Source organism: Loxodonta africana, chromosome 19 (assembly GCF_030014295.1).
Source record: "Loxodonta africana isolate mLoxAfr1 chromosome 19, mLoxAfr1.hap2, whole genome shotgun sequence".
Taxonomy (NCBI): domain Eukaryota; kingdom Metazoa; phylum Chordata; class Mammalia; order Proboscidea; family Elephantidae; genus Loxodonta; species Loxodonta africana.
This window is the reverse complement of record NC_087360.1, coordinates 9741590-9767255: the sequence shown is the minus strand read 5'-3', so window position 1 is coordinate 9767255 and position 25666 is coordinate 9741590. Positions and strand designations below refer to the sequence as shown.

The 25666-nt window shown below is 54.2% G+C and overlaps 1 protein-coding gene across 3 annotated transcripts in view; it reads right to left on the bottom strand.

The window, feature by feature from the left end:
- Window positions 1-416: 416 nt before the first annotated feature.
- SH2B3 (SH2B adaptor protein 3) overlaps window positions 417-25666 on the bottom strand; it is a 37345-nt gene continuing 12095 nt past the window's right edge. For 2 of the 3 annotated variants that reach the window (XM_064272217.1, XM_003420308.4), the window contains 6 exons: window positions 2511-2612; window positions 2357-2442; window positions 2184-2278; window positions 1883-2097; window positions 1632-1803; window positions 417-1519 (listed from right to left, as the gene is read on the bottom strand). In XM_064272217.1, coding sequence (XP_064128287.1) covers window positions 1224-1519; window positions 1632-1803; window positions 1883-2097; window positions 2184-2278; window positions 2357-2442; window positions 2511-2612 — 966 coding nt within the window. In that variant the 3' untranslated portion in view covers window positions 417-1223. The remainder of the gene's footprint in view (window positions 1520-1631; window positions 1804-1882; window positions 2098-2183; window positions 2279-2356; window positions 2443-2510; window positions 2613-25666) is intronic. The other variant, XM_064272218.1, reaches the window with a different exon arrangement.

The following is a 25666-nucleotide window of genomic DNA, read 5'->3' as shown; positions in this document are numbered from 1 at the left end:
AGCAGCTGACGCCACTCTGTCACTGCCACCCTTGTTCCTGAGCCTCCACATGAAGGTTCTGGGAGGAACCGTTCCCCCTGTGAATTGTGAAAGGCAAGGGTCGATGGAGCGTTAGCTTCAGGGCCCACCTGGATGGTGGAGGTGGTGTGTAGGCACACTCATCCTCCATCAAATCCGTGTCTGCAGTGACCGGCTAGACAGAGCAGGTACGGTGGACTCTTACAGGAGGCTTTCATTAGCTATGACACCAGATTTCTAGCTTGAATTATGGCTCACAGATGAGCCTAAAGCCCACATGGGGTCGGGGGGCTCTGAGCCAGGCCATGTGAGGGGAGGATTTACCAGGAAGGGCCCAGGGGGCCCTTTTTCCCCTTCTGTGGTCCTCCCTCCGATTAATTTAATTCTCACCACAAAGCTGCTGTAAACCAGAATCCAGTTTTTTATTCATAAGGCACTGGGGTAGAGCTGTCCCTTGCCACCCTATTTCAGTAATTGCCTGAATTTCCCTGAAAGGGTGACACGCATGCTTCACTTCTCTACATACAGGAAGGACAGTGGCTGCTCAGCAGCAGGTGGCTGTCCTGAGGTGTGGTGGCCAAGGAAGCCAAGCATCGTGGCGTGGGCAGTGGGACCTAGTCGGGAAGGGCTGCATAGCTGTCTCCAACTACGTAGGAAAGTGGCATGGGTGTTAGTATACAGTGCAGTGAGACAAGCAAGGGTTTAGTTTTGAGACCTGAATCCTTTAAAAAATTAATCTGAGGTAAAATGTTTAAAATCATTTTTGAGCTTTTTAGTTTGTCCCTCTGACAGAGCGTTGTCCTAAAGCAGAGTAGAAGCAGGACTAGGTGTGGTCACCTGTGGCAAGAGCTACGGTGGGAAAACCATGGGAGAATCCAGGGCTGTTAGTGTTTTGGGCTTCCTGATGACCCCCTAATAAAAGTCTGTCATCAGCCGTGATGACAATGTCAGTGAGAAAGAGAACAAGTTTCCACTGCAGGCCCTGGGCCTCACCCTGCCGCCTCTAGTGAGCGTGACTGGTCTAAGGACCCAGGGCAGGAGCAGGCGGCGTCAGCGAACATGATCTACATCTGTAAACAGTGAGGAGAAAGCAGGTGGTGGAACTCACAGGAGGCCCTTCAAGCTCTCTCTGGGAGGGAGGAAAGACAGGTACATTCAAGTCCACAACTCTGCATGTTCCTTGTGCGTCTGGAGGCCACGGCCTGTCAGAGGGGTGTGTACTGATTGTCGATGGCCCGCAAGTGTCTCCGTGAGGACGTGTCCAGTTCATAGTCTGAGTCCCGAGCCCGCACATCAGGCCCAGGCTCCAGGAGCCGCAGGCTGTCAGCCAGCTCCTCGGGCGAAGGCACCCGGTGGAAGATCTGCTCTGGGGGAGAGGAGCGGCCGGGGGGCACCTCGGGGCCTAGCCCCCGGGGACAGGTAGGAGAGCTGAGGTGAGGAAGGCCTGGCTCTGAGTCCCAGCGAGGCAAGGAGAACGGGAACAGGACGGTGTTGCAGGAACCTGCAGACAAGTGATTGACACCACAGTCAGGGTGAGTGGATACAGTGGAAGGTCTGCATGCCCTTGGTCCAGTTTCCGCCCGCTCCCCTGTAGACGGGCAGGAGGGTCCCACCTGGTGGCTGGGAGACAACGACCACGTAGCTAGACAGGCGGACGTCACAGGCAGCGCCGCACTCAAGCGGGATGGGGGAGCGTTGGAAGTGGTGGAGCATGTCCACCACTGAGGGGAAATGGAGGTGCTGCACTCGGCATTGGCCCCGCTCACTCAGCGACAGGCGCAGGTGCTGCGGGTAGGGGAGACGCAGGCTCAGGACTGGCCCCCCAGGGCCTGCCAGGCGTGGGGCAGCCCCGCCCGGCCCGTACCTTGGCTATGCCCTGGAAGTTGAAGGTGAGCACGTACTCGCCGCGCCGTGTCTCACTTTGCCGCACCAGGAACACACCATGAGCTGCGGGGCCCTGCAGCTGGACCAGCTGGGCTGCCTTCACTCGGGAGATGGGGCCGTGGAACCAGGGGTAGCAGGACAGGAAGTGGTCCGTTTTCTGGCAGGCTGGGTCCAGCAACCCTCCAGGAGAAGCACCTGGTAGAGAAGGTAGTGATGCATGTGTCCTGGGTGAGGCCAGGTCCCCGCTGGGCTCCCCCAGGACAGAGTCCCAGCCCTCTTACCTTGGTTAAGGGACTCTGTGCTTCCCCTTGGGGAGCTGGCTAGGCCGGGCTCCAGGGCTGAGGGCACAGGCGGCTCCACCTCGCTTTCCGGCCTGCTGGAGAAGAGGCTGGGTGAGGACCTGGGCAGGTCAGGGTGCAGGAGAGGCTGTGCCGGGTGGGGTTTAGGGCCTCACCCTCGGCACTCCCGGAGCTCTGCCATCCACGTGTTCAGCTGCTGCTCATCTTCCACCTCAAAGATGACATCTGTGCGGTCCTTCACCTGGTAGGGGGCAGCAGTGAGGCTCTGCAGCCTGTCTCCCGGCCCAGTGGGGAAGGCCTGTCACTCACCTTGAGTACAAAGGTGTAGAGGTTGTCGGGCATCTCCAGGCGGGTGCAACGCCGGACCTCCTGGACGCTGGAGCAGGCTGCCTGCAGCTTGGGCTTTGAACTCTAGGTGTCAAGAGAGGCACTCAGTCAGGCTTATCACCCTTGAGCAGCAGCAAGCCTGGATTTCCCCACCCTGGGATCTAGAAACCTATGCTGGCTGTGGTCCACCCCATGCTCTGGTGTCTTATTTCTCTCCCTCCTGGTGGAGGAAAGAACTCTGTGCCCAGAGAGGACAGACTATGCCCAGGGAGCCGAGGCCTTAGTCATGCCCTCAGCCCTCCCTCTTTAGCAACTGGTCAGCAACTGGTCAGCTACCTCTAGTACAGGACTCCATCAGGCTAACCCTAGGAAATAGGGCTGTCACCACACCTTAAAGAGACTCGCCATCTCGGAGGTGAAGTCTTTGCCCGAGGAGGGGCCAGAGTCAGGGTTTGGTCTCTGTGCAATGCCCAGAGCCTAGAACCTCGAAAGTTCCATGCCAACCTAATGTCCCTTCTGAGACAAGAAGGGTGGGGTAAACAGAGTGCCTTTAGCCACAGGTTCTGGGGCTTCTCCCAATATACCCAAAGGGACCAAGCTGGGTTTGGCTGGCTGAGTCCCATTCAGCTGAAAACCCAACTCAAACCTCAGCCCCATCAGACACCCAACACTCATGGGCCTGAGTGGCTGAGAGTGGCCCCCCGCCACAGAGTACCTCTGCAGATCCTGGGCCAAAAAGGGGCTGACTTCTCCTGGGTAGGATTTTCTGAGAATGGAGGTCACCCCTCCACTGCCCCCATCTCTACTTCTGCTGATTGTTCCTTCAGCTCACAAGATGGTCTATGGCCACTTCCAAGAAAAGATAAAGGGCAAAGGACCAAGACAAGGTGGGGTGTGGACATGAGGCAGCCAGGGGCTGCTGGGAAATACCCCAGCCCTACAAGCTGCACCTGTGGCTTTGGGGATCCACCCTTCACCTCCTCTGGCCAAGAGAGCCCCACTGGGGCAGAGGCCACCTTTTCAGACCACACACATAACCTTGCTTTGGGCATGCAGGCACCGTTAGCCGAGGGATCCTGACCAGGACTGGGCTCCAGAGCATCCAGCTCCAGTCACCACTGACGTGGGTGTTCACCTGGCGTTCCTGGAACCTCATCTCAAACTCAAAGGAGGGACTGCAGCCACCTTTCAAGGTTCTCTTGCACCCCTGGGAGCCAGGGAGCATAGCCCTGCTCCAGAGGCCCTGCAACAGGGCCACACTTGGCTCTCTGCTTTAGAAGAGCTGGCCTCTTGGAGCTATTGCCTGTCTGCAAAATGGGTGAGTTGCAAAGGGCTACTTCCTCCTCCCTGCTTTTCCAGTTTGCCCTGCCTGGCTCTGGGCCCCCAGGACCACCAGGAGGAAGTTGCTGGCCTGCAGGGAACAGCCCAGTCTCCCTTTCAGTTCCCCTCCGGGCCGTCCCCACTGTGAGAGAGCTGAGATTCACCAGCAAAGCCACGGGTTTCACTCTGACTGGGCCCTCTGTGCCAGTGCCGCCTCCACCCTAGCTGACAGGCTATGCGGGCAAGCGAGGGGAGGAGAGGAGTTCCCCTTTCTCGGGGTGAGAAGCTGTGCTCACCCCCAGCCTGCTGGGCGCTCAGACAACGGCAGGAATCACCCCATGGGCCTGGAGCTGAGTAGGTTCAGGGCTCTTCCACTCCCTCCTCCCACGCAGCCCCTGTGGGACAGGCACCCCGTGTACCTTACCTTACCCACACACACAGCTCAGGGGACAGCAGCCAGTGAGCACGGCCCTTCCTGTTGAGCCCACGCCATGGCTCTGGGGCTTTGAGGACTTCAGCACCCCACTTCTTCACTGCTGTCAAATCTACCTGCCTCACACGATGCAGCCGGGCCAGAACCACCTTAGTGTCACACCAGGGGTGGCAGATCCAAATGGCTCAGCTGTGCCAGGTATCTGCCACTGCCCTAAGGAGCAGGTCCTCCCAGCACCCTAACAACTCGCTGCATCTCTAGCAAGTGAGAATCAGAGATGTGGCCACTTCACACCCTTCCAGGCTGCCGGGTTCAGTCCTGGCTCTGCCCCATCTTATAGACCTTGGGCAAGGGGCTCAGCCCTCCGTGCTTCACTTAGCTTTGTCACCTGAAGCACAGAGGTGGACAGTAGTCCCGCTTTTCCTGGAATAGTGGTCGGGTGAGCTACTGCAGGAGAAAACCCTGACTGAAGAATCTGGTACTAGGAGCCACAGGCCGGGACCGTAGAAGCTGCTCGAGTCCGTCACAGGGTGATGGCTCCCTGTCCACATGGCCCAGAGGTGGCCACACACACACACTCATGTTTACAGACCCATCAGCCCCTTTCTGTAACCATCCTGCAGTGAACTCACACATCGCACAGCCTGCCTGCAGCACCCCTGACTGTAAGAGACAGGGACAATAAAGGAATGTAACTTTACTGCATGGACTGTTGGCGTGTCAATGCTGAGGGCGGCAGGGACAGCCAACCCGGGGTCCCCTCTTCATCTGCCTTTGGGCCTTGAACCCACCCAAAGGGAATAAGGGGGATGCACTAGAACTAGACCCTTTACATTTCTCTTACCCTCGCTTCCCTCATGCAGTTACCCCAAAACCTGTGTGCCATCCCCACCATGCTAAGGGGCTAGGGCCTGCCTTGGGCCACAGGGATGGCTCTTTGGAGTCCTCCACAGTCCTGGACTACACCCGCACAGCCACCTTAAGTATGGTATGTCACCAGCCAGTCCCTCGAGCTCTAGGTGTCAGTGCCTCGACAGGGAGTGAGACCCACAGGACCCTGTCCTAATAGAGCGACAGACACCCAACCGTGAGGGAGGCAGCCAGGGTGGGGCATTGGCCTCAGCCTGTGGAGTCAAAGCTGGCGATTCTGCAGGTACAGGCTGCACAGGCATACTTCTGGGTGCAAGGGACAGCCAGGTGGCTGTGGGGCGCTGGTCTCCCATGGTGAGACCTGGAGGTCACTGTGGGGCCTCGAGGCTGTGGGAAAGGCTAGGCCTATTCTGAGGAAGAAGTGGCACTCCAGCCTCACTCCACCACAGAAAGCTGGGGGGTGGGGGAGACAGCCTCCAAATTCATACCGAAGCAGTGAAGGGCCTGGCACAGAGGGCCCCGCAGTGTAGGCAGCCTGCGCGGGGTCCTGGTCCCTCACAATGGCCTATTCCATCTGTGTGTCCCAGCCCAGCCACTCAAGGGGCCTTTACCCAGTGACACCTCAGGGAGAGACCTCCCCACCACCTGGATCCTCCAGGCCACACCAGCCCCTCACCCTGCAATCAGCAGCAGGACAGGGAGGGGACATGATGGAGCTTCTTCACGAGTCAGTCCCCAGTGCCAGCTTGGGTGTGCTACCCACCATGACCAGGCCCTCACAGTGGCATCTTGGCGGCTGCAGATGAGGTAATGAGCCCTCGGATACGAGCCTGAGCCTCGGTTTTCTCTTTGATAACGTGGGGATCGTTCACAGGTCCCGCTGGCCACCCCTCAGGAGTTGAGGAGGGCGGGAGGTGGCCTGCTTGAGACCCTGAAAAAACCTCTCAGAGCACATCCCAGATCCCAGTCAGGGCTGAGCCTGGAACAGACAGACGGATAAGATGTCATCAAGGAAAATGCTTAATCAAGTCTTAACTGGTTGGTATCAAAAAGCCAACCTAAAAACCAAAAAACTTCCTTGTTCCAAAAAAGATTTTAGTCAGGTTGTGGGGATACCCAGAGAGAGCAGGAGGGAGACAACGGCTAAAACAGACCACAGAATACTGATTGCCACGAACTCGGGTCTGAGCTTCTGAGCTTCCTGGCAGCCAATGCAAAGAGGAATTCTCGGGGGCGGGGGGCCTGAAGAGTCATGCTACACAGCATCCCATTACAGACTAAGAAGCCACCTCACGGCAACTGACAATGACAAATTACCATCCGAGGACTGAGCTGAGGTTGAGGTGAGGAAGGCCCTCATCTTGCAAACTGTCCCCAAACACGGTTCCTTTCAGCCATTCTCTGAGACGAGGCAGCAGCGAGATTGAGTCCAGGAGTGAAGGGCACCCCACTGATCTGCTCGGGAACCCTCTGGGGCCTGCACAGCCCCCAGGCAGCAACCCTCCTGAGTTTGAGTACCGGCTCTGCCGCCACCTCCGTGGATGAGGGACTGGCCTCTCAGCTTCAGTATCCTCCTTTATAAAGTGGGGTTAAGAATGCCACAGCCTTCCCACGAGAGTGTGACCATATGACATGTGCAAAGGGGCTCCTGGTGGGTGTGGAGAGGCTGGAGGGAAGGGCTGGGCACTGGGCCCCTCCCAGGGAAGCTGTCCTGAGCTGCCTCTCACTCCTGCTCAACAGGAGAACCCCTTTCACAGCTGGCTCTCCACTAGACCATGGGCTCAAGAAGCTCCCCGCAACAGGGCACAGAAGTGGCAATAAATCTCTTCTGAGCACAAAGACACTTGGAGCAGGTGGAGGACATGGCACTGGAGGCCAAGAATAGTGAGGGTGACCACCCAGAGGCCAGAGGTGTAGACCCAGCTGGGACGTGGTGGGGGTCTGCTGTGGCTGCAGACCTCTGCCCACCATGGGCAACTGGGCGTTAAGTCCACAGGCCAGCATTTCACTGTCTTAAGGACATTACAGAAATGAGCATCATGTCATCCACCAGCGAGGCAAGGACACGAGGCACCAAGGGGTAGGAGGTCATTGCCTCAGAAGAAAGGACAGTCCTCAACATCAAGTAAGTTAGAGGGAGGAGACCCTTGCCACCTCGCCTGGGCCAGCTCTGTCAAAGGAACAGGATGTGGGAGCCTCACAAGACCCTCCGACGATCTCCAGGCTCATGTCTCCACCCCGTTTCACGCGTGGGAAGACCACAGCTGCTGCCAGTTGCTGCCATCTCCTGTGAGAGTGTCTGGGGTCTGTGGGGCCTCACACCAGGCAGGGACACAGACAGAGGAGGCTGGGCTGGCCCTCCACCTCCAGGCACCAGGGAGCCAAGGAGACTTTGAGGAAGCAGAAGGGTGGCTGGGGGCAGTGCTGCGGGGAAATGGGGGTGCTCCCAGGGACCCCCACAGTGGGGGGACATCGTGACCTTCCCACCCTCCACTGGTCCACCAGTGCTACCAGTCATGCCCCCTCCCCTGGAGCTGCCCAGCCTTACTGGTCTCCCTGCCTCACCTCTGCCCTGTCATCTGTCCCCCATGGCAGCCAGAGTAAGCCTGTCCAAGTCAGATGGTGTCCTCTCCTCTGCTCACAGCTCTCCCACGGCTCCCATCTAAACGAGCACAGATGCCCCAACACGAGGGGCCCTGCAGGAGCTGGCCTGGTCACCTCCTGTCCACTCTCCTTCTTCCCACTCACTGGCCTGGCCCACTGGCCTCCACTGGGCCTAAATGGACCCGCAGGCCCCGCCACTGACCTTTGCACCAGCTGCTCGCCTGCTGAAAGGCAGTGCCCCCACCATGGTCACAAACCTGGCTCCTCCTCAGATCCAGGGCTCAGCCCGTGCCACCACCTTGGGGTGGCCGTCCCTGAGCACAGGGCCAATAAGCACACAGTCAGGATTGTGTAACCCTGTGTGCCATCACTGTACCGACCAGCCTGTGACATGGTCTGGACAGCGGGCTGTGCAGGGACTTGGTCTGGTTTGTGTGGCCCGAGCGCAGTGCCTGGTGGGTTTCGGGTGCTCATTTCATTCCTATGATAGGTTCTCATCAGGGCCTTCTGTGTGCCAAGCGTTTGGGTGCTTGGCATCAGTGGGGTACAGCGTATGGCCCCACCCCAGCAGGGGCACTAGGTGAGTGACGGGAAACCTCAAGTCAGTGTGGGCAGGGTGAGGATGGGAACCCTGGCCCAGTGCAGGGGCCGGGGGTGGTCAGGCCATGTGGCTGGGCCTCCTAGGGCACCAGTTGGTCCGGGTAGAAGACAGGCTGAGAGGGAGGCTCAGGGGCACAGGCACCTCGACCCCCACCACCACGCTGATACTGAGGCCCCAAGAACCTGACGGGGACTTGGCACAGCCAGGGAACCCAGTGCAGCTGCTGGTCCATACCTCTGGGGTCCGCATCTGAACATGGGCCCAGGAGCCAGCAGGTTCCCAGGGGAGTCGGGTCGGCATTGCAGACAGAAACAGAGGCTCAGAGGGCAGAGTTGGGACTTGGCCCTGGTCTGCCCAGCCCCAGGGCCCACGACAGGACCTCCCCCCAGCCCTTCCGGTCCATGCTCACTCCTGCTGCCAGGCCTTTGCAGGCAACCAAACCACAGGTCCCAGCAGAGAAACATCCCTCCTCCATGGAGCTCTCCCTGCCGCCAAGCCCGGGTCAGCATGTTCTGCGCCTCTCCCTCACTGGGCCTTATCAGGCCGAGCCACGATTTCCTGGTGATGCTGCTGCCTCCCCCATCTGACTGGTCTCCACTGGGGGCAGGGATAAGCAGCGCTGCCAGCTGGGGCGAAACCCTGGGTCCCCCCAGGGGAGCCACCTGAGGGAACTTGTGGACGGATGGCCGGACGGATGGACAGACAGGTGAGTGGGTAAGTGGCCTAGTGCCCCCAGCCCTCAAGTGTCGGGAGAAATGGGGAGTTCCCTGACCTCTCTTGTTCCCCAGCTGAGCCACTTCCAGGAATTGAACTAATACTGAACTACGGGCCACAGGTCACTTCCTGGTTTGCCCCCAACCAGGACCAACTCAACTCTCACCCTCACTGGCCCTCAGATGCCTGCTTCAGCCACTTGTTCTCTGTGTGACCACAGGTTCCTCATCTATAAAGTGAGGGTGAGCAAATCACTTCTCCGTGTGCCTCACATCCCTACACAGGAGTGGGAAAGGGATGGGAGAAGCTTCTGGAAAAGACACGGGGGACCAGTCAGCTTCCACTCTTTCTGGCCAGGGAGAGCCCCCTGCAAAGCCAGAAGGAGAGACTAAGAGGCAACATGAGCTGATAGGGAAACAGAGACCTCACCAGAGCCAGAGAAACACACACATAGTGACAAGTGACCAAGGGTGGGGTGGGAACAGGGCACACGTCTGCCTGTCCCACCCATCCAGTCCTGGACCCTCTGAGGCCCCCAGAAGACCCTCTGTGGGATATCATCTAGGGCCAGAACACAGGACAAGCGGGCTGGTGGCCTTGAAGCCCCAATGGCAGAGTTAGCCCCCACTCAAGCCCGAAGAACCCCCGTGTCAGAAAAAGAACCCCTGACAATCACAGCAACAGGGACACAAAGCCCCCTCTCAGATGCTGGAGCCACCTCCCTTCAGAGACAGGCCCCCCCCTTCGCACACAGAGTCCAAGGGGATGACACCACTCAGCTGCTTCCCAGCTGCTGCACCTGATCCACCTGAGTGGGGGGGGGGGGCGGGTGATGCACGTCTGCCCCCAGCTCGCTTTGAAGATGGGCAGGCACTGCTGCTCTGAGACTGGCTTGTGGGGGATCACGCACACAATTTGGGGGGCCATGGCTCCCAAGGGGCCACCTGGAAAACCTCACCCCCACCCTTTCATGGATACAAACAAGTGAGCCCAGGCACCTCAACCAACCCATCTTGCACCCCTCTCAGGCCCAGAAGTCCTGGCCCACCCCAGCTCCCCCCAAGACGTGGAAGGTGCTGGGATGACGACACCTTACTTGCCTAGCCTCCATCCTGACACTCATCAGGCTGTGCCCTCCTCCGTGTGCCTTTGCCCACACCATGGCGCGGGTGCACCATCCCTGACCAGTACCTGTGTTCACAAGGTGACAAGTCAGGATGAACAACTGACTGGACCTGGAGCTGAGCGGCTTCTCCAACCCAAGTCAGTCATCACGGCTAGTCCCAGCTGGGTGGGGACCTTCTTAAGAGTCTCTGTGGGCAGGTTTTACTCGGCAGCCTGGAGGACCCGAATACAGGGTGTCCTGAGCAGGGGTCAGGGGCCCAGCTGGACCCCATTGCCGCCCAGTCACTGTTCACCTCCCTCCACATTCCCGCTGCAAACCAGCTGCCATGAGCCCACACCTTGAGCGACCACATCCTGCTCCCGGCATCCCCGCCAGGGATCCTCCCTGCTCCCACCACAGTGGTCAAGCCAGCCCTGCCTGTCCCCTCACACCTGCCCCCAAGCAATGCCTCCCACCCACAGTGCCATCGCTGATGGCCAGCCTATGGTCAGTCCTCCAGATGAGGAAAACCAAGGCCCAGAGAGGCCACATCACGAGGCCAGGTCCTGTAGCAGGGAGGGGGCAATCCCAGCCTCACACTGGGTCCCCCTTCCAGAGGTTTCCCACCACAGAGGAGGGTGTGTCCTGTGGATTTTTAAAGACGCTGAAAAGACAAGGTGCCACCAAGCGAAGCAGGTCAGGGCCCACCTGCAGGTGGGTGTCACAGGCACCCACACGAGGGCCCAGGGGGTGAGTTCATGTCTAGCACACGCTGGCTGAGGCCAGAGCCAGTTGCAAGGAGACCCTCACCCCAGCCACAAAGCCCTCAGCAACTGTCCCTGGCCCAGCATCTACTCCGTGCCCAGGCAAGGGTGGAAAAAGCTGTTGTGAAGAAGTAAAAGACCACCTCTGTCCCAGCCGTGGGCTGGGGATGGGGGCTCTTAGCACTACCAGGATCCCTGCAGCCAGCTGAGCAGGGCCTCGGAGGACAGGGGAGCAGGGCCCAAGGCCAGAGTCTCTGGCCACTGCAGCCACCAGGAATCTGCCCTTTCGAGCCACCTGGCACTGTTACCAGCTTTAGTGCGTGTTTAGTGAGCACTTAGAATGCGATGTACCTTTACACACAGCGTCTTACTGACTTCAAAAAACAGGAGGGTTGAGGGGACCATGGTTTTGGGGCACAGCTAGCTCAATTGCCATAACAAAGTTTACAAAGAAAATGTTCTGCATTCTACTTTGGTGAGTAGCGTCTGGGGTCTTAAAAGCCTGAGAGCAGCCATCTAAGGTGCTCCACTGGTCTCACTCCATCTGGAGTAAGGGAGAATGAAGAAAACCAAATGCACAAAGATTAGTCCAAAGGACTAATGGACCACAACTACCACAGCCTCCACCAGACTGAGTCCAGCACAACTAGATGGTGCGTGGCTACCACCGACGGCTCTGCTAGGGATCACGATAGCGGGTTCCGGAAGAGCTGGAGAAAAATGTACAAGATTCTAACTCGAGAAAAATGTACAAGATTCTAACTCAAGAAAAAAAAAGGACCAGACTTACTGGCCTGCCAGACTGGAGAAACCCTGAGACTATGGCCCCTGGACACCCTTTTAGCTCAGTAGTGAAGCCACTCCTGAGGTTCACCTTTCATCCAAAAATTAGACAGGCCCATGAAACAAAATGAGAGTAAAGGGCACACCAGTCTAGGGCAAGGATGAGAAGGCAGGAGGGGACAGGAAAGCCGGTAATGGGGAACCCAAGGTCAAGAAGGGAAGAGTGTTGACATGTGGGGTTGGCAACAAATGTCACAAAACAATATGTGCATTAATTGTTTAAGGAGAAAACTAGTTTGCTCTGTAAACCTTTATCCAAAGTACAATTAAAAAAAAAAAAAAACCGGAAATCACACCAGCCACCAGCTGGATTAAATAATTAAAAGTGAAAAATGAAACCAGGGCAGGAGTGGAATAAAACCTAAGTTATTTATCTGATCCCAGGGTGGGGAAGGCCTTTCTAAGTATAAAAAGCACAAAATGAAACCATAAAGGAAAAGATCACTGTACTTGACTGTCCAGAACTTAAAAACCACCATATGCCTAGAAACTCCGGTACAAAACTGCAACATCAAATGGCAGATGAGGGAAACATTTGCAACACGTGATAGGGGGCTAGTACCCATTCCATGGAAAGAGTTGTCGCAACTCAACAGGAAAAGGGTAGAACACGTAGGAGAAACCCATGCAGTGTAAATGACCTGACGTCTCAAAAAGTGTGTTTGACCAAGAAACATAAAAGACACTGTCAGAGTCCGTACAGACGGACATATTAGTATTGCATGAGATGAGAGGAAGGGAGAATTGGGCGGGACTGAGTGCTAACAGGTTCGGGGTTTCTTTCTGGGGTGAGGTAACGTTTTGGACTTACTGGTGATGGCTGCACAGCACAACGAGTACAGTAAACTGTATCACTGAACCGTGTACACTTTTAAATTGCAGATTGTATATGAATTAGGTCTCAGGTTTTAAGAGAGCAATGGTCAGTCCCACTCAGAATCAGGCAGGACAAAATAACTCATCACCTTTCACCCAGAAGTTGGCAAAGGCTTTTCAAGTAATTCCTAGTGGTGGGACCACTAAGATAGTGCCGGTATACTGGTGGCGAGAAGGTAAGTGGGTATAACCTTTCTGAAAGGCTATTTGAAAAGGATGTATGAAAACAATTAGACATGGCTAATAAGCCCACGAAAAGATGTTCAACATCGTTAGTCAACAGAGAATTACAAATCAAAACCACAAGGAGATGTCACTTCACACCCACTAAGATAGCTATAATTTTTTTAAAATGAAAATAACAAGTGTTGTCGAGGGTATAGAGAAACAGGACCCTCACACATTGCTGGCAGGAATGTAAGATGGCGCAGCTACTGTGGAAAACACTCTGGCAGTTCCTCCGATGAGTAAGCGTGGTGTTACCATATGACTCAGCAATTCCCCTCACAGGTATGTACCCCAGAAAAACGAAACCATGTGTCCACGCAAAAAACAAGTGCCCAAATGCTCACAACGGCATTATTCATAAAAGCCAAAAAGTGGGAACAATAGAAATTTCTAGGATGAATGGATGAAATGTGACACAGCCATACAATGAAATATTCAGCTGTAAAAAGGAATGAGGTCCTGATACATGCTACAACATGAATGAGCCTTGTAAACATTATGCTGAGTGAAAGCAGCCAGTCCTGAAAGGCCATATATTGTGTGACTACAGGAAATGTCCGGATCCACAGTCACAAAGAGGCGATTAAAGACCGTCAGGGCCTTCGGGGTGGGGGGTGGTGACTGCTCATGAGTACAGGTTTCTTTTTCAGATGCTGAAAATGTTCTAAAATTACATCATGGTGCTAACTGCACAACTCTGTAAATATAATTAAAATTATTGAATTGTACACTTGAAACAAGTGAACTTTATGGCATATAATTTTATCTTAATAAAGCTGCATAAAGAGAGACAGAGAACGTTCTAGAATGACACATGAACCCAGCACTTCCCCTTCTAGGAATTCAAGCTAAGGAAATAATCAGATAGACACCAAGATACATGTGCAAGATGTTCGTCATGGGGTTATCTATCCGAGCAAAAAAGAAATGACCGAGATAGGGGCCTAGAGAAATATCACCATGGTATGGAACACTGTGCAGCCAGCTTAAGACAAAAAGGCATTCTTGAAAAATACTTAAGATACTGAAAAATGTTCAAAATTTGCTAAGTGACAAAAGCAGAAAACAAAACCGTCTGGGATTTTTGTCCAGAAGTTCCCCGCTGTCTCTAGTGCGTCTAAAGCCAATGCCCAGCACACGGTTGGGGCATCAGAGCTAACTGGACTCTCCATCTGGGGGGAAAGCTAGAGGAAGAAAGATTACAAAGCCATCTGCCAAAATGAAAATGCTGGTTCTCCCTAAATTGTGGAATTTCAGGTGGTTAATTTTCTGTCGTTTCTGGTAGGAGCTTTTTTTTTTGTCTTTAGATTGTTGTAAATATGTACATAACAGTATTTGCCAGTTCAGCATTTTTTCAGATGTACAATTTAGTGATACCAATTTCATTAATCATGTGTGACTACCAACCATGATCCTTGCCCAACTTCCCATCTCCATAAACACTCACTAAATAAAAACCTCCCCTTTTGTCTCCTCCCCTCCAACTGCTAATAAACTTCGGTCTTACACAGTTGCCTATTCTTGTTACTTGAAAGAAGATCACACGATATTTGTCCTTTTGTGACTGACTTCACTGAGCATACTGTTTTCGAGGTTTGTCCATGTTAAGGCATAGGTCAACACTTCATTTCTCTTTCTGCCCTCAGCTTTGTTAGAGAAACAAAAGCATTAGGGACTCAAGCTGGAGGCCCACAGCAACCCGGGGTGGTTTCCTAGATTACACAAAGCCTCTAGATGAGATGAAGCAGAGCCCCCAGCACCGAGGGTGCCCCAGAGAGAGGCCTGGCTCACGTCAGGCATACAGTACAGGGATCCCAGGCAGCAGCCACAGAGGAGGAGGGTCCCAGGCAGCAGCCACAGAGAAGGAGGGTCTCCGGCTCAGTGGCTGGTGCCGCTGCCATCACCCATGTACGCAGTCACCCAGCGGTAACAGGCTGAGCAGTCAGCAGGACTGGCGGCCCGAGGAAAACAGTGGCCTCCTCTCCAGTTCAGAGGGGAGATAGGAAAAAGGGGTGCGGGGCCCCAAAAGGAAGCTGAGGCAGCCCCTCCTGCCTTGGGAGAGGAAGCCCCCCTCCCCCACTGAGGGCTATCAGTTCTGAATGTGGAGACCTCTTTTTGTGCACTTTGGTTTCCTTTTTCCATTCACAAAGGAGTGGGTGGGGGATTTCCAGCCGTGCCTGGTCCAGGCTGCTGTGAGGGCGGTAAGTGGGGGGAGGCACGTAGGAAGCCCCTCTTTGAGTTCCTCAAGGTGGGACCACATCGTCCCAGGCCGTTCCTGGGCCTGTTTATGGCTCAAAACCACCCAGCAAGGCAAGTACTGGCTTCCTCCATTGTCCAGAATGGGAAACTGAGGCTCAGAGAGGTCAAGCCTTCTGCCTAGAGCCACACAGGAAGGACACGAGGTAAGACAGATGGAATCCAAGCCTGTCCATCTGTCCTTCTCCAGTGCCCACCCCTTCGTCCTCTGATCTTGGACCCTGGCCCCAGCCTCAGATCCAACACAACTGTCTTATCCCAGTAATGTCCTCCCTATGAAAAATCCCAAAACAAAACAAAAACAGAAATACAAGACAATCAATTTCCAAGAAGCCAGTGCAGCAAACAGGCCCCTGGGGGCAGGGGCAGAAACAGCCCCCAGAGGACCGGGAAGGCAGGAGACAAGGAATTAATCTTGCTAGCCACCCTCCTCGCTGGAATGGGGGGGTGCTTTCTAGTTTGTGGATTCACAGAATTGGAGCTGAAGGAAGTGCAGCGATACCATCGATACCATCGGCCGAGGTTGCAGCGTGGTTGGGAGTTCCTTCTAAGTGGCGGAGCACTTTTTCAAAAGCAAGCTGACAGGGAACCGCAATACAGAGCAGGGGGGTGGCTGTGCATGCAGCTGGGTCCCCAAGGGAGCCCTGCGCCTGCCACCCTCCCTCCCCCCAACCCACCCGCCTGCCCACGGCCCAGATCAAGCCCCTTGGTTGCCCCTTTCACAGCTCCGGACAGGTGGGAACCACCGGGGTCACACAGCAGCCAGGGGAGCGAGGAGGGAACCCCATCTACACTTCAGGCTCTCTGCCCCCAGTCTGCCCAAGAGGGTGCCACTGGGATCACTGGGCCCAAAACCCCGTCTCCCTACCCCATCTCCCCACCAGGCACCGGGCTCTGTCTGGGCCCTGCTGGGTGGATGGAGGTGGCAGGTGGGTACGGGGGTGGGCATTTTCTCCACGGGGATATGTCAGGGCCTAAACATAAGCTTGACGCTGGGCTCCATTCCTCTCTGTGTGTGGCCTTGGACAATCGCTCTGTCTCTCTGTGCCTCAGATTCCTCACCTGTAAGATGGCTTCATAACTGTTGCCACCTCACGGAGTTTGTGGTGAAGACACTATGGGATGTGTCAAGCGTGGGGCCTGCCACGCTGAAAAGTACTCAGTGAAACGGAATGCCGGCAGTGCAGCTCAGCAGCGCACCAATGAGCACAGCAGCTCCAGGCCCTTCTCAGCCAGAGCTCAGGCAGGCTGTCATTCAGTTGCTCTGACCTGAGGACACAGAGGCACCGGGGAGGGCAGGCCACCTTTCCCGAGGTCACACAGCTCGTTCACCAGGCAACCAAGGCCGAACTCGAACCCAGGTCTGCCAGCCTGAGGAGTCAGGCCCCTGCCCCACCCGGCCGCTTCCTGCCCGGCCCTCTTCCCCTGCCTCTCTCCACTCCTGCCTCTGAGAGGAAACCACCAGGCCCCCCAGCGGACGTCCCTTTCTTTCTGCTTCCTCTTTCCCACATAAGGCGGTGCCCCGCAGCCCCTGCCCTGGCTGAAGGCTCAGGACCCCAGGATCCACATCCTGGCTCCTCTCTGGGCCTCAGTTTCCTCATCTGTGAACTGGGTGCAATGGCAGGATCAGCCCTGAAGGACGGTGAACACTAAATGGGCTGACAGGGGTGCTATGCCTGGCACAGTGCCCCACCCATAGGAAGTGCTCAGGAAAGGCGCACCCATTTATCGGCCAGGCATTCATAAGCACCTACTGCATGCATGGGCCAGACATCATGCTCACCCACCCAGTCAGTGCTTATTATATATACAGCCTCCCCAACCTGGCCACAGTCCCATGAACAGGTACCGTGACCATCCCCATTTTACAGACAAGGAAACTGTGGCCAGGTCACTTGCACAAGGACACCCAGCTTGGAAGGGGCAGAATGGGGACACCTCTGAACCACATCTGCCCACTGGGACCCACTTGCCCACTGTCTAAGCCTCACGCAGCCCATCCGTCCACTCCAGACCAGACCTACTTCTGGGGGGACCTGAAGCCTCAGTGTGGGCCAAGCTTTCCAGGCGCCACCACCTCCTCTCTCTCTCCCTCTCCAGGACTGGCAGCACAGGACACGGATGGGGCACTCTGGATCTACCGGGTCCTACATGCCAGGTGAGGGCCACTGCCAGCCCCTACTGGGCTTCAGTGTCCCCATCTGTAAAATGGTGGCACTAAACAAGATGGCCTCAAGGAGCTTCCCAGGTCTGACAACCAGGGCCACCAGTTAAACACCACCGATAATAATGGCCACCATCCTCCGAGGACTTCCTAGGTACCAAGTGCAGCCTGACTGCCAGATTCCAATCCCATCTTCACCCCTTGAAAGCTGTGTGCCCTTGGGCAAGTCACTTCTCTGGGCCTCAGTTTCCCCATCTGTGAAATGGGGTAATGACGGGGCTGCTGTGAGGATTAAAACACTATAGCCTGGTATGTCTGAGCATCCCCTATAAGTGCTGGCCAGAAAGGCATTTCAACAGTACTAGACTCCAGCTTCCTTGCTGAAAACAAAGAGGACTTGAAGTAATTACTGATGAAGATCAAAGACTACAGTCTTCAGTATCGATTACACCTCAACATAAAGAAAACAAACATCCTCACAGCTGAACCAGTAAGCAACATCATGATAAACAAAGAAAGGATTGAAGTTGTCAAGGATTTCATTTTACTTGGATCCACAATCAACGCCCATGGAAGTAGCAGTCAAGAAACCAAATGACATATTGCATTGGGCAAATCTGCTGCAAAAGACCTCTTTAAAGAGTTAAAAGCAGAGATGTCACCTTGAGGACTCAAGTACGCCTGACCCAAGCCTGGTGTTTTCAATCGCCTCATACGCATTCGAAATATGGACAATGAATAAGGAAGACTGAAAGAGAATTAACACCTTTTGATTGTGGTGTTGGCGAAGAATACTGAATATGCCATGGACTGCCAAAAGAACGGACAAGTTGTCCTGGAAGAAGTATGGCCAACATGCTGCTTAGAAGTAAGAATGGTGAGTCTGTGTCTCGCATACTTTGGACATGTTATCAGGAGGGACCAGTCCCTGGAGAATGATACCATGCTTGGCGAACAGACCCTCAATGAGGTGGACTCACACAGTGGCTGCAACAATGGGCTCAAGCACAGCAATAATTGTGAGGATGGCGCAGCACCAGGCAGTGTTTCGTTCTGTTGTGCACGGGGTCGCTGTGAGTCAGAACCGACTCAACAAGAAGACTCCATCATCACCCCGCTGCACAGAAGAAAACCCAGGCTCAGTCACTGGACTTACCAGGGCTGGCACAGCTTTGAGACCATCTCAGCCAACCCAATCCTGAGCATATAGGGAAACTAAGGCCAAGAAGGGTGAGGACCTGGCCCAGAGGCCACAACAAACCCTGTCAGTGCTATTTGAAACTGGGTCCCCAGCTCCCAAGGGCCTCTGCCCCCACGGCCTGCTGCCGGCCACCCTCTCCTCCCCTCACCTTTGGCTCAGCAGCTGCCCTGCTTCCTTCCTAGTTTCCCGGAAGCCACGACCTTGCAGGTCCCCCCTGCATGGAAGCTCAGGTAGAAGCCAGGCTGGGACCAACTCCAGGATACGCCAACCCAGGACAACCAGATCCACCAATTTTTACAAGAGAAACCAGAAATCTGGATTTTTATGGGAAATCTCTCCATTTTGTGTTTTTAGATATTGGGAACAAATTCCATTTTTGTTTTTGTTGTCTTTCTTTAGCTGCCAGGTGAGGCGGCCTGGACTGGGCGTAGGGGACCCCTGGGATCAGCTGTCCAGTCCCTCAGCTGCACAACCCTCTGCAGGTCCCTTGGCCTCTCCCGGCTTTGGTTGCTGCATCTGTCAAATGGGCCGTCGAGCCCTACCTCACAGGACAAACTTGATGACAAGCACAGTAGCTGCTCACTCTAAAGGAGTAAAACCACAGCTCCTCTGTCTGAGCCTGGGGCCCAGAGACACCCAGGGGAGTGGGGGCGGCAGGACAAATGTACATGATGGTGGCCAGAGGGTCTTCTACGAGAAGCATTACGGCCACTCATCAGCCGCCTGCATTCCCCCACCCCCACTGCTGGCCAGCCCTGGGCAAGTATCTCAGCCCCTCTGGGCCTACACTTGCTGATGGATCCCACCACTCTTAGTGTAAAACCTAAAGCCCTCACCATGGCCCCCAAGGCCCCACCTACTACAGCCTCTCAGACCTCATCCCTCTTTGCTCACTCCACTCTGGCCACCAGCCTCCTAGCAGTTCCAAACCCACCTGGCTCGTGTCTACCACAGGGCCTTTGCACCTGCCATTTCCTCAGCCCGGAACTCCTTCAACCCAGATCTTCCATGGCTGGCACCTCCTTCCAAGGCACCTTCTTGACCACCCCTGGTGGAGGCCACCCCTCCCACCTCCTGCCCAGCGCACAGTGAGAGGGAACATCATCCACTTTCCGCCTACCTATAGGGTCACCACTAAAACCAGAGAAGGCCAGGACTTCTCTACCCAGCTCCTGGCCTTGGCAAACAGACACACATGGGTGCTCCAGCCTCCTGACAAGACCCACGGCAGCAGCAAGCTGGCTCCGGCTCTGCTCACACACCCCAATAACGTGGAGCCCCCTCCCACCACAGCCCAGCCTGGCAGTGGCCGCTGTTATTATTAGTAGTACAGATAAGGAAACTGAGGCTCCAAGAGGGTTCACAGAGCTGGCCACAAGTGTGGCTGGGCCCCATCCCCTGGTAAGTCTGTCCCTGAGCCTCCTGGTCACCTGGACGGCAGTTGCTTAGCTGAGGTCCGCAGGACATTGTGGGCAGCCGCCCTCTCTGTTCTGCTCCTCCAAGCCCCTTCCTCCACTCTGGGCTGTGGATCTTCCCCGAGCTGGTGCTGGGGTTGTGTCCCGGCAGCTGCCCTTCAAGTGACAGAGCTCAGTCTGAACCCTGAGTTCAAGCCCTCAACTGCCTTCCTTTTCCTTTGCTTAAAGCTGCTCTCACAGACAACACCGGGGTCAGGGGTCAGAGGTCAGAGGTCGGCCACGCTCCTAGCCAGATGCTCCGAATCACTGAGGGAAATGATGTTCCTGCGGGAACAGCTCTGAGAGCCCCCTAGGGCTGACCTGTCACCCCGTCACGCTGAAGCTGGGCACCCATCAGGGCTGCTCAGCTTGTGGGTGACACCCCGGGCCCCACAGCTGCCATGGAGCCAAGGACAGAGTCCCCGGCAGCCTGGGCTGAGCACTAAGCCTGGGCCCCCCAAGGAGTCTAAGCTGGCCCCACCATCATCAGACTCCCGGGGGACAAGCACCTTGATGGCACCTGCAGAAGCGCAAACCACGGCCTGGAAATGAATCTGCGTTCTCAGCCCAAGGTAACTGCCGCAACAACAACCATAACGCCAGTAACATTTGCTGGGTGCGTGCCCATGCCCGGCACTCAACAGATGCGCTCTACCAGGTAACACTCACAACGACCAACCCCGGGAGGTGGGAACGAAGAGTAGCCCCATTTTACAGGGGAGGAAACTGAGGCCTTTTGCCTAAGGCTACAGAGCTAGGAAAGAGGCACATTCAGTATTCAAACCCAGATCTATCCGACTCCTACACCTGGTTTCCCAGGATGGTTTATTTTAAGCAGCCACGGTTGTTTTTCAAAGCGAAATCTCACAGGGAACCCCACTCTATCACACAGATAAAACTACATGCTTGGGCCGTTATCTGCCTCTCATAGCTTCGCAGACTCGAGCCAGTTTATAAGTAACAAGACAACAAAGTTTTTATCTGTACTTGCATTTTTCTAACAGCTTCCCACTGTGTTTGGAATAAAATGCTAACCCCCGGTGGTATCCGCACACACACTGTCTTCCATTCCCCCTCTTCCCTCTCTGTGCTCCGCCCACACTGGCCTCTTCTGTTGTTGTTCTTTCTTCAAAACGTACTAAACCCTTGCCCACCGCAGGGACTTTGCCCATGCTGTTCCCTCTGCCTGGAATGCCCAGTGACTCTTACTTAGGGTGAAGATCTCAGCCCAAAAGTCAGCTCAAGACCCACTATGAAGCTTCGGGAATTAAGAGTGTGTGGATTTAGGATAAAGGGGTCATTGTAATCCATTAGGGAAAAGCTGGTCACATCAGCAAATGGTGCTAAAAAAATGGGGTATTCACATCAAGAGAAGAATGGTGACCCCCCCCCACCTCACACCATATACAAAAAATAATTCGAGATGAGTCATAGTTCAAAATGCGAAGGCCAGAAAAATACAGCTTCTAGAAGAGAAGAGAATACCTTCGTGATGCTGGGTAGGCAAAGAGTTCTTAAACAGGACACAAAAAAGCAACAACCATGGTTTCAGGGGACATCTAGGTCAATTGGCATAATAAAATCTGTTAAGAAAACATCCTGCATCCCACTTTGGACAGTGGCGTCTGGGGTCTTAAACGCTAGCAAGTGGCCATCTAAGATGCATCAATTGGTCTCAACCCACCTGGAGCAAAGGTGAATGAAGAACACCAAAGACACAAGGTAATTATGAGCCCAGGAGACAGAAAGGGCCACATAAACCAGAGACTACATCATCCTGAGACCAGAAGAACTAGATTGTGCCCAGCTACAACCAATGGCTGCCCTGACAGGGAACACAACAGAGAACCCCTGAGGGAGCAAGAGAGCAGTGAGATGCAGACCTCAAATTCTCATAAAAAAACCAGGCTTAATGGTCTGACTGAGACTAGAAGGACCCCAGAAGTCATGGTCCCCAGACCTTCTGTTAGCCCAAGATGGGAACCATTCCCAAAGCCAACTCTTCAGACAGAGAATGGACTGACAATACAAAATGATATTGGTGAGGAGTAAGCTTCTTGGATCAAGTAGACACATGAGACTATGTGAGCAGCTCCCTTCTGGAGGGGAGATGAGAAGGCAGAGGGGCCAGAAGCTGGCTGAATGGACACAGAAATAGAGGGTAGAGAGAAGGAGTGTGCTATCTCATTAGGGGGAGAGCAACTAGGAGCATATAGCCAAGTGTATATAAATTTTTGTAAGAGAGACTGACTTGATTTGTGAAGTTTCACTTAAAGATTAAAAAGAAAAAAAAACACCAACCATGAAAAGCTAGCCTTCATGGAAATTACGGACTCCTGTCCAACAAAGCACGGCGACCCCACGTGTGTCCAAGTGAGCTGTGCTCCACAGGGCTTTCACTGGCTGATTTTTCAGAAGTAGATTGCCAGGCCTTTCTTCTGAGGCATCTTTGGGTGGACTTCAACCTCCAAACGTTTATACCACCCAGCCCCCATTAAAGAAGCAAAAACCAACCCACAGAGCAGAAGATAGTTACCATACAAAGGAAATGTATCCAGGCGATATAAAAACTCCCACAAATCAACTGAAAAAAAGACAAAACAACAGACCACTCAATAAAAATAGCAGGCACTTCACAAAACAGTAAATGTCAACAACCGAGGAACAAATGAAAAGGTGCTGAACCTCAGGGGTCATTAGGGATATGCACAATAAGGCCACAGGGAGACACCAGTCCACACCCACCAAAATGAAAAAAACAAACAAATCCATTGCTTGGAGTCAATTCCAACTCATAGCGACCCTATAGGACAGAGTGGAACTGTCCCATGGGGTTTGCAGGGAGCAGCTGGTAGATCCAAACTGCCGACCTTTTGGTTTGCAGCCTTGGTTAGAGCTCTTAAGCGCTGCACCACCAAGGCTCCCCACACTCGCCAGGGTGGTTAAAAATGAAAGGCTCTGAGCACCCAGTGCTGGTGAGGACGGGGAACAACTGGAGCCCTCTTGTACTGCTGGTGGGGATGCAAAATGGTAGCCACTCTGAAAAACAGGTTGGCAATTTCTTATCAATATGCACCTACCATAATATGACCCAGCAATCTCACTTCTAGGAACCTACCCACACAAAGACCTAGACACAAATTTCCTAACAACTTTGGTCAATCACGGTCCTGAAGTAGAAACAACTCAAATATGCGCGTAAACGTGAAAGGACAGACCAACTGTGGTACAACAGCACAATGGAATTGTCCTTTATGCCGCCGAGGGGTCGGCCCCCACTTCATGGCGACCCCATGCACAATGAATGGAATGCTGCCTGGTTCTGCGCCATCCCCTGTGGTCAGTTGCAGGTCACACCCTTGTGATCCACCGGGTTTTTGTTGGCTGATTTATGGAAGCAGATCTCCAGGCCCTTCTTCCTAGGCTGTCTTAGTCTGCAAGCTCTGCGGAAACCTGTTCAGCATCCTGACAACACGCAAGCCTCCACTGACAGACGGGTGGCGGCTGCTCACGAGATGCACTGGCTGGGAGTCGAACCTGGGTGTCCTGCGTGGACAGTGAGAACTCTACCACTGAACCACCACTGACCTTGTATAATGGAATATTCCTCAGCAATAAAAAGGAACAAACTACTGGTGCGCAAGAGGATACCAAATAATCTCTAAAACACACTGAGTGAAAGAAGCCAGGAATAAAGGGCGTCATGCTGTGATTCCATTTATACAAAAGTCCGGGGCTTTGAACGGGTTCAAAACAGTTTAGTCATGGCCGTTGTAAACAAGGGCAGCATATACACTGCTTAGCAACCAAGTCTGTCGTCCGTGAGATTTTGACCCAAGTAGGAAACAAACAGTGGTGCCCCGGTGAAAGATGGCAGTCGACCGCGCCCCTGTGAATGTTTCAGGAGCCTGATGGAAGAGATTGGATTACTGGCAGGACTGAGGAGAGCAACAGGGTGCCCTGGTGGTACAGTGGTTAAAAGCTTGGCTGCTAACCAAAAGGCTGGCAGTTCAAATCCCCCAGCCACTCCTTGGAAACACTGTGGGGCAGTTCGACTTTGTGCTACAGGTCGGTATGAGTCAGAATCAACACGACGGCAACAGGCTTCGGTTTGGTGGAGAGCGACACACATTCAAAGTGGCATGGTCGGCCACCATCTTTAAGCAGGGCACGACTGTTTCCTACTAGGATCAAAATCCCACAGGCGACAGGTTTGGATGCTATGCAACACATATGCAGCCCTTGTTTACGACAGCCATGACTGAACTGGTTTGAATTCTTGCTTCAAGAACAGGGAAATCTAACTCATGGGAGGCGGGGGCGTGGGTACAGGGTATTGGCTCACAGGTCGCTGGAGGGAGCCCTCTGATGTGCAGGGTCCCTCGGAGATACAAACATGTAAATGCGCATTGTGCTGCACTCTTAGGATGCATTTCAGGGCATGCGGGGTACCCCATAAATAAGTTTAAAAAGAAGGTTACTCGTACAAGAGGCTTCTCTGACAACACCCCCTCCAGCCAAATTGGGGCACCTTGGCTATCCTCCCAGAGGCCCCTGGCTTTTCCTGGAGAGTATATGTCACAAGCTATAACCCCACATTTGTTTATGGGTTTATTCCTTCAATAGCCCCCACTAGAATGCCAGCTCTCACCAGCTCCCAGCATGCTCCGGGCACATAGTAGGTGTCAAACCAAGAAACGAATGAATGAATACCAGTCTCCTCCACCCAGACTGTGAGCCCCTCAAGGCTGGGATCACATCCGCTCTGCTGACACTCTAGCGCAAGCCCTTAGCGCACAGTAGGACCGCAAAGAAAAATCAAGCATTAAAGGAAAGGCACACAGTCCCATCAGCTCAAGGATGAAGTGTGTCAGACGTGTGGGAAGCCGTGACCTTTCAACTTCAAGCGCAAGGCTGGAATTAAGGCAATTGCAAAGCAAAAGGACATTTTTAGACCGTGAAAGAAAATAAAACTTTGACAAAGCATGGGGGTACAACAGAATCCCACAGCAGTTCTGAACCCTCTAGAAATACAACTCCTCTCTGTCGCAATCCATCGGGTCAGGGTTTCCAAGGACCGTGCACCAACCTGCCACTAGCCCACACGACGCCCAGGAACAAATCAAAACCAGCCCCTGGACATTCTACAGAATCCCTGACCAACACCCCCAAAACTGTCGAGGTCATCAAACCAAGGAAGCCTGAGAGGCCGCCCCACATCCGAGAAGGCTGAGGAGACTTGACAACTAAATGTAGCATATCCTGGCTGGGATCCCGGGACAGAAGAACGATGTTAGGGAAAAGCTAGCAAAATCTAACGTAGCAACGTTGGTTCCTTAGTTGTGACAAGTGTGCCATGTTGCTGTTGGTTGCCATGGAGTGAGTCAGCTACGACTCACGACGGCCCATCTGCGCACAGCAGAGCTGCTCCACAGGGTTTTCAAGGCTGTGACCTTTCGGAAGGAGATCGCCAGACCTGTCTTCCGAGACTCCTCTGGGTTGGTTTGAACCGCCAACCTTTTGGCTAGTAGTCAAGTGTGTAACGATTTGCGCCACCCAACCAAAAACCAAAACCATTCCTATCCAGTCGATTCCTGCTCATGGAGATCCTATAGGGCAGAGCAGAACTGCTCCATAGGGTTTCCAAGGAGCAGCTGGTGGATTCCAACTGCTGACCTTTTGGTTAGCAGCCAGTCTCTTAACCA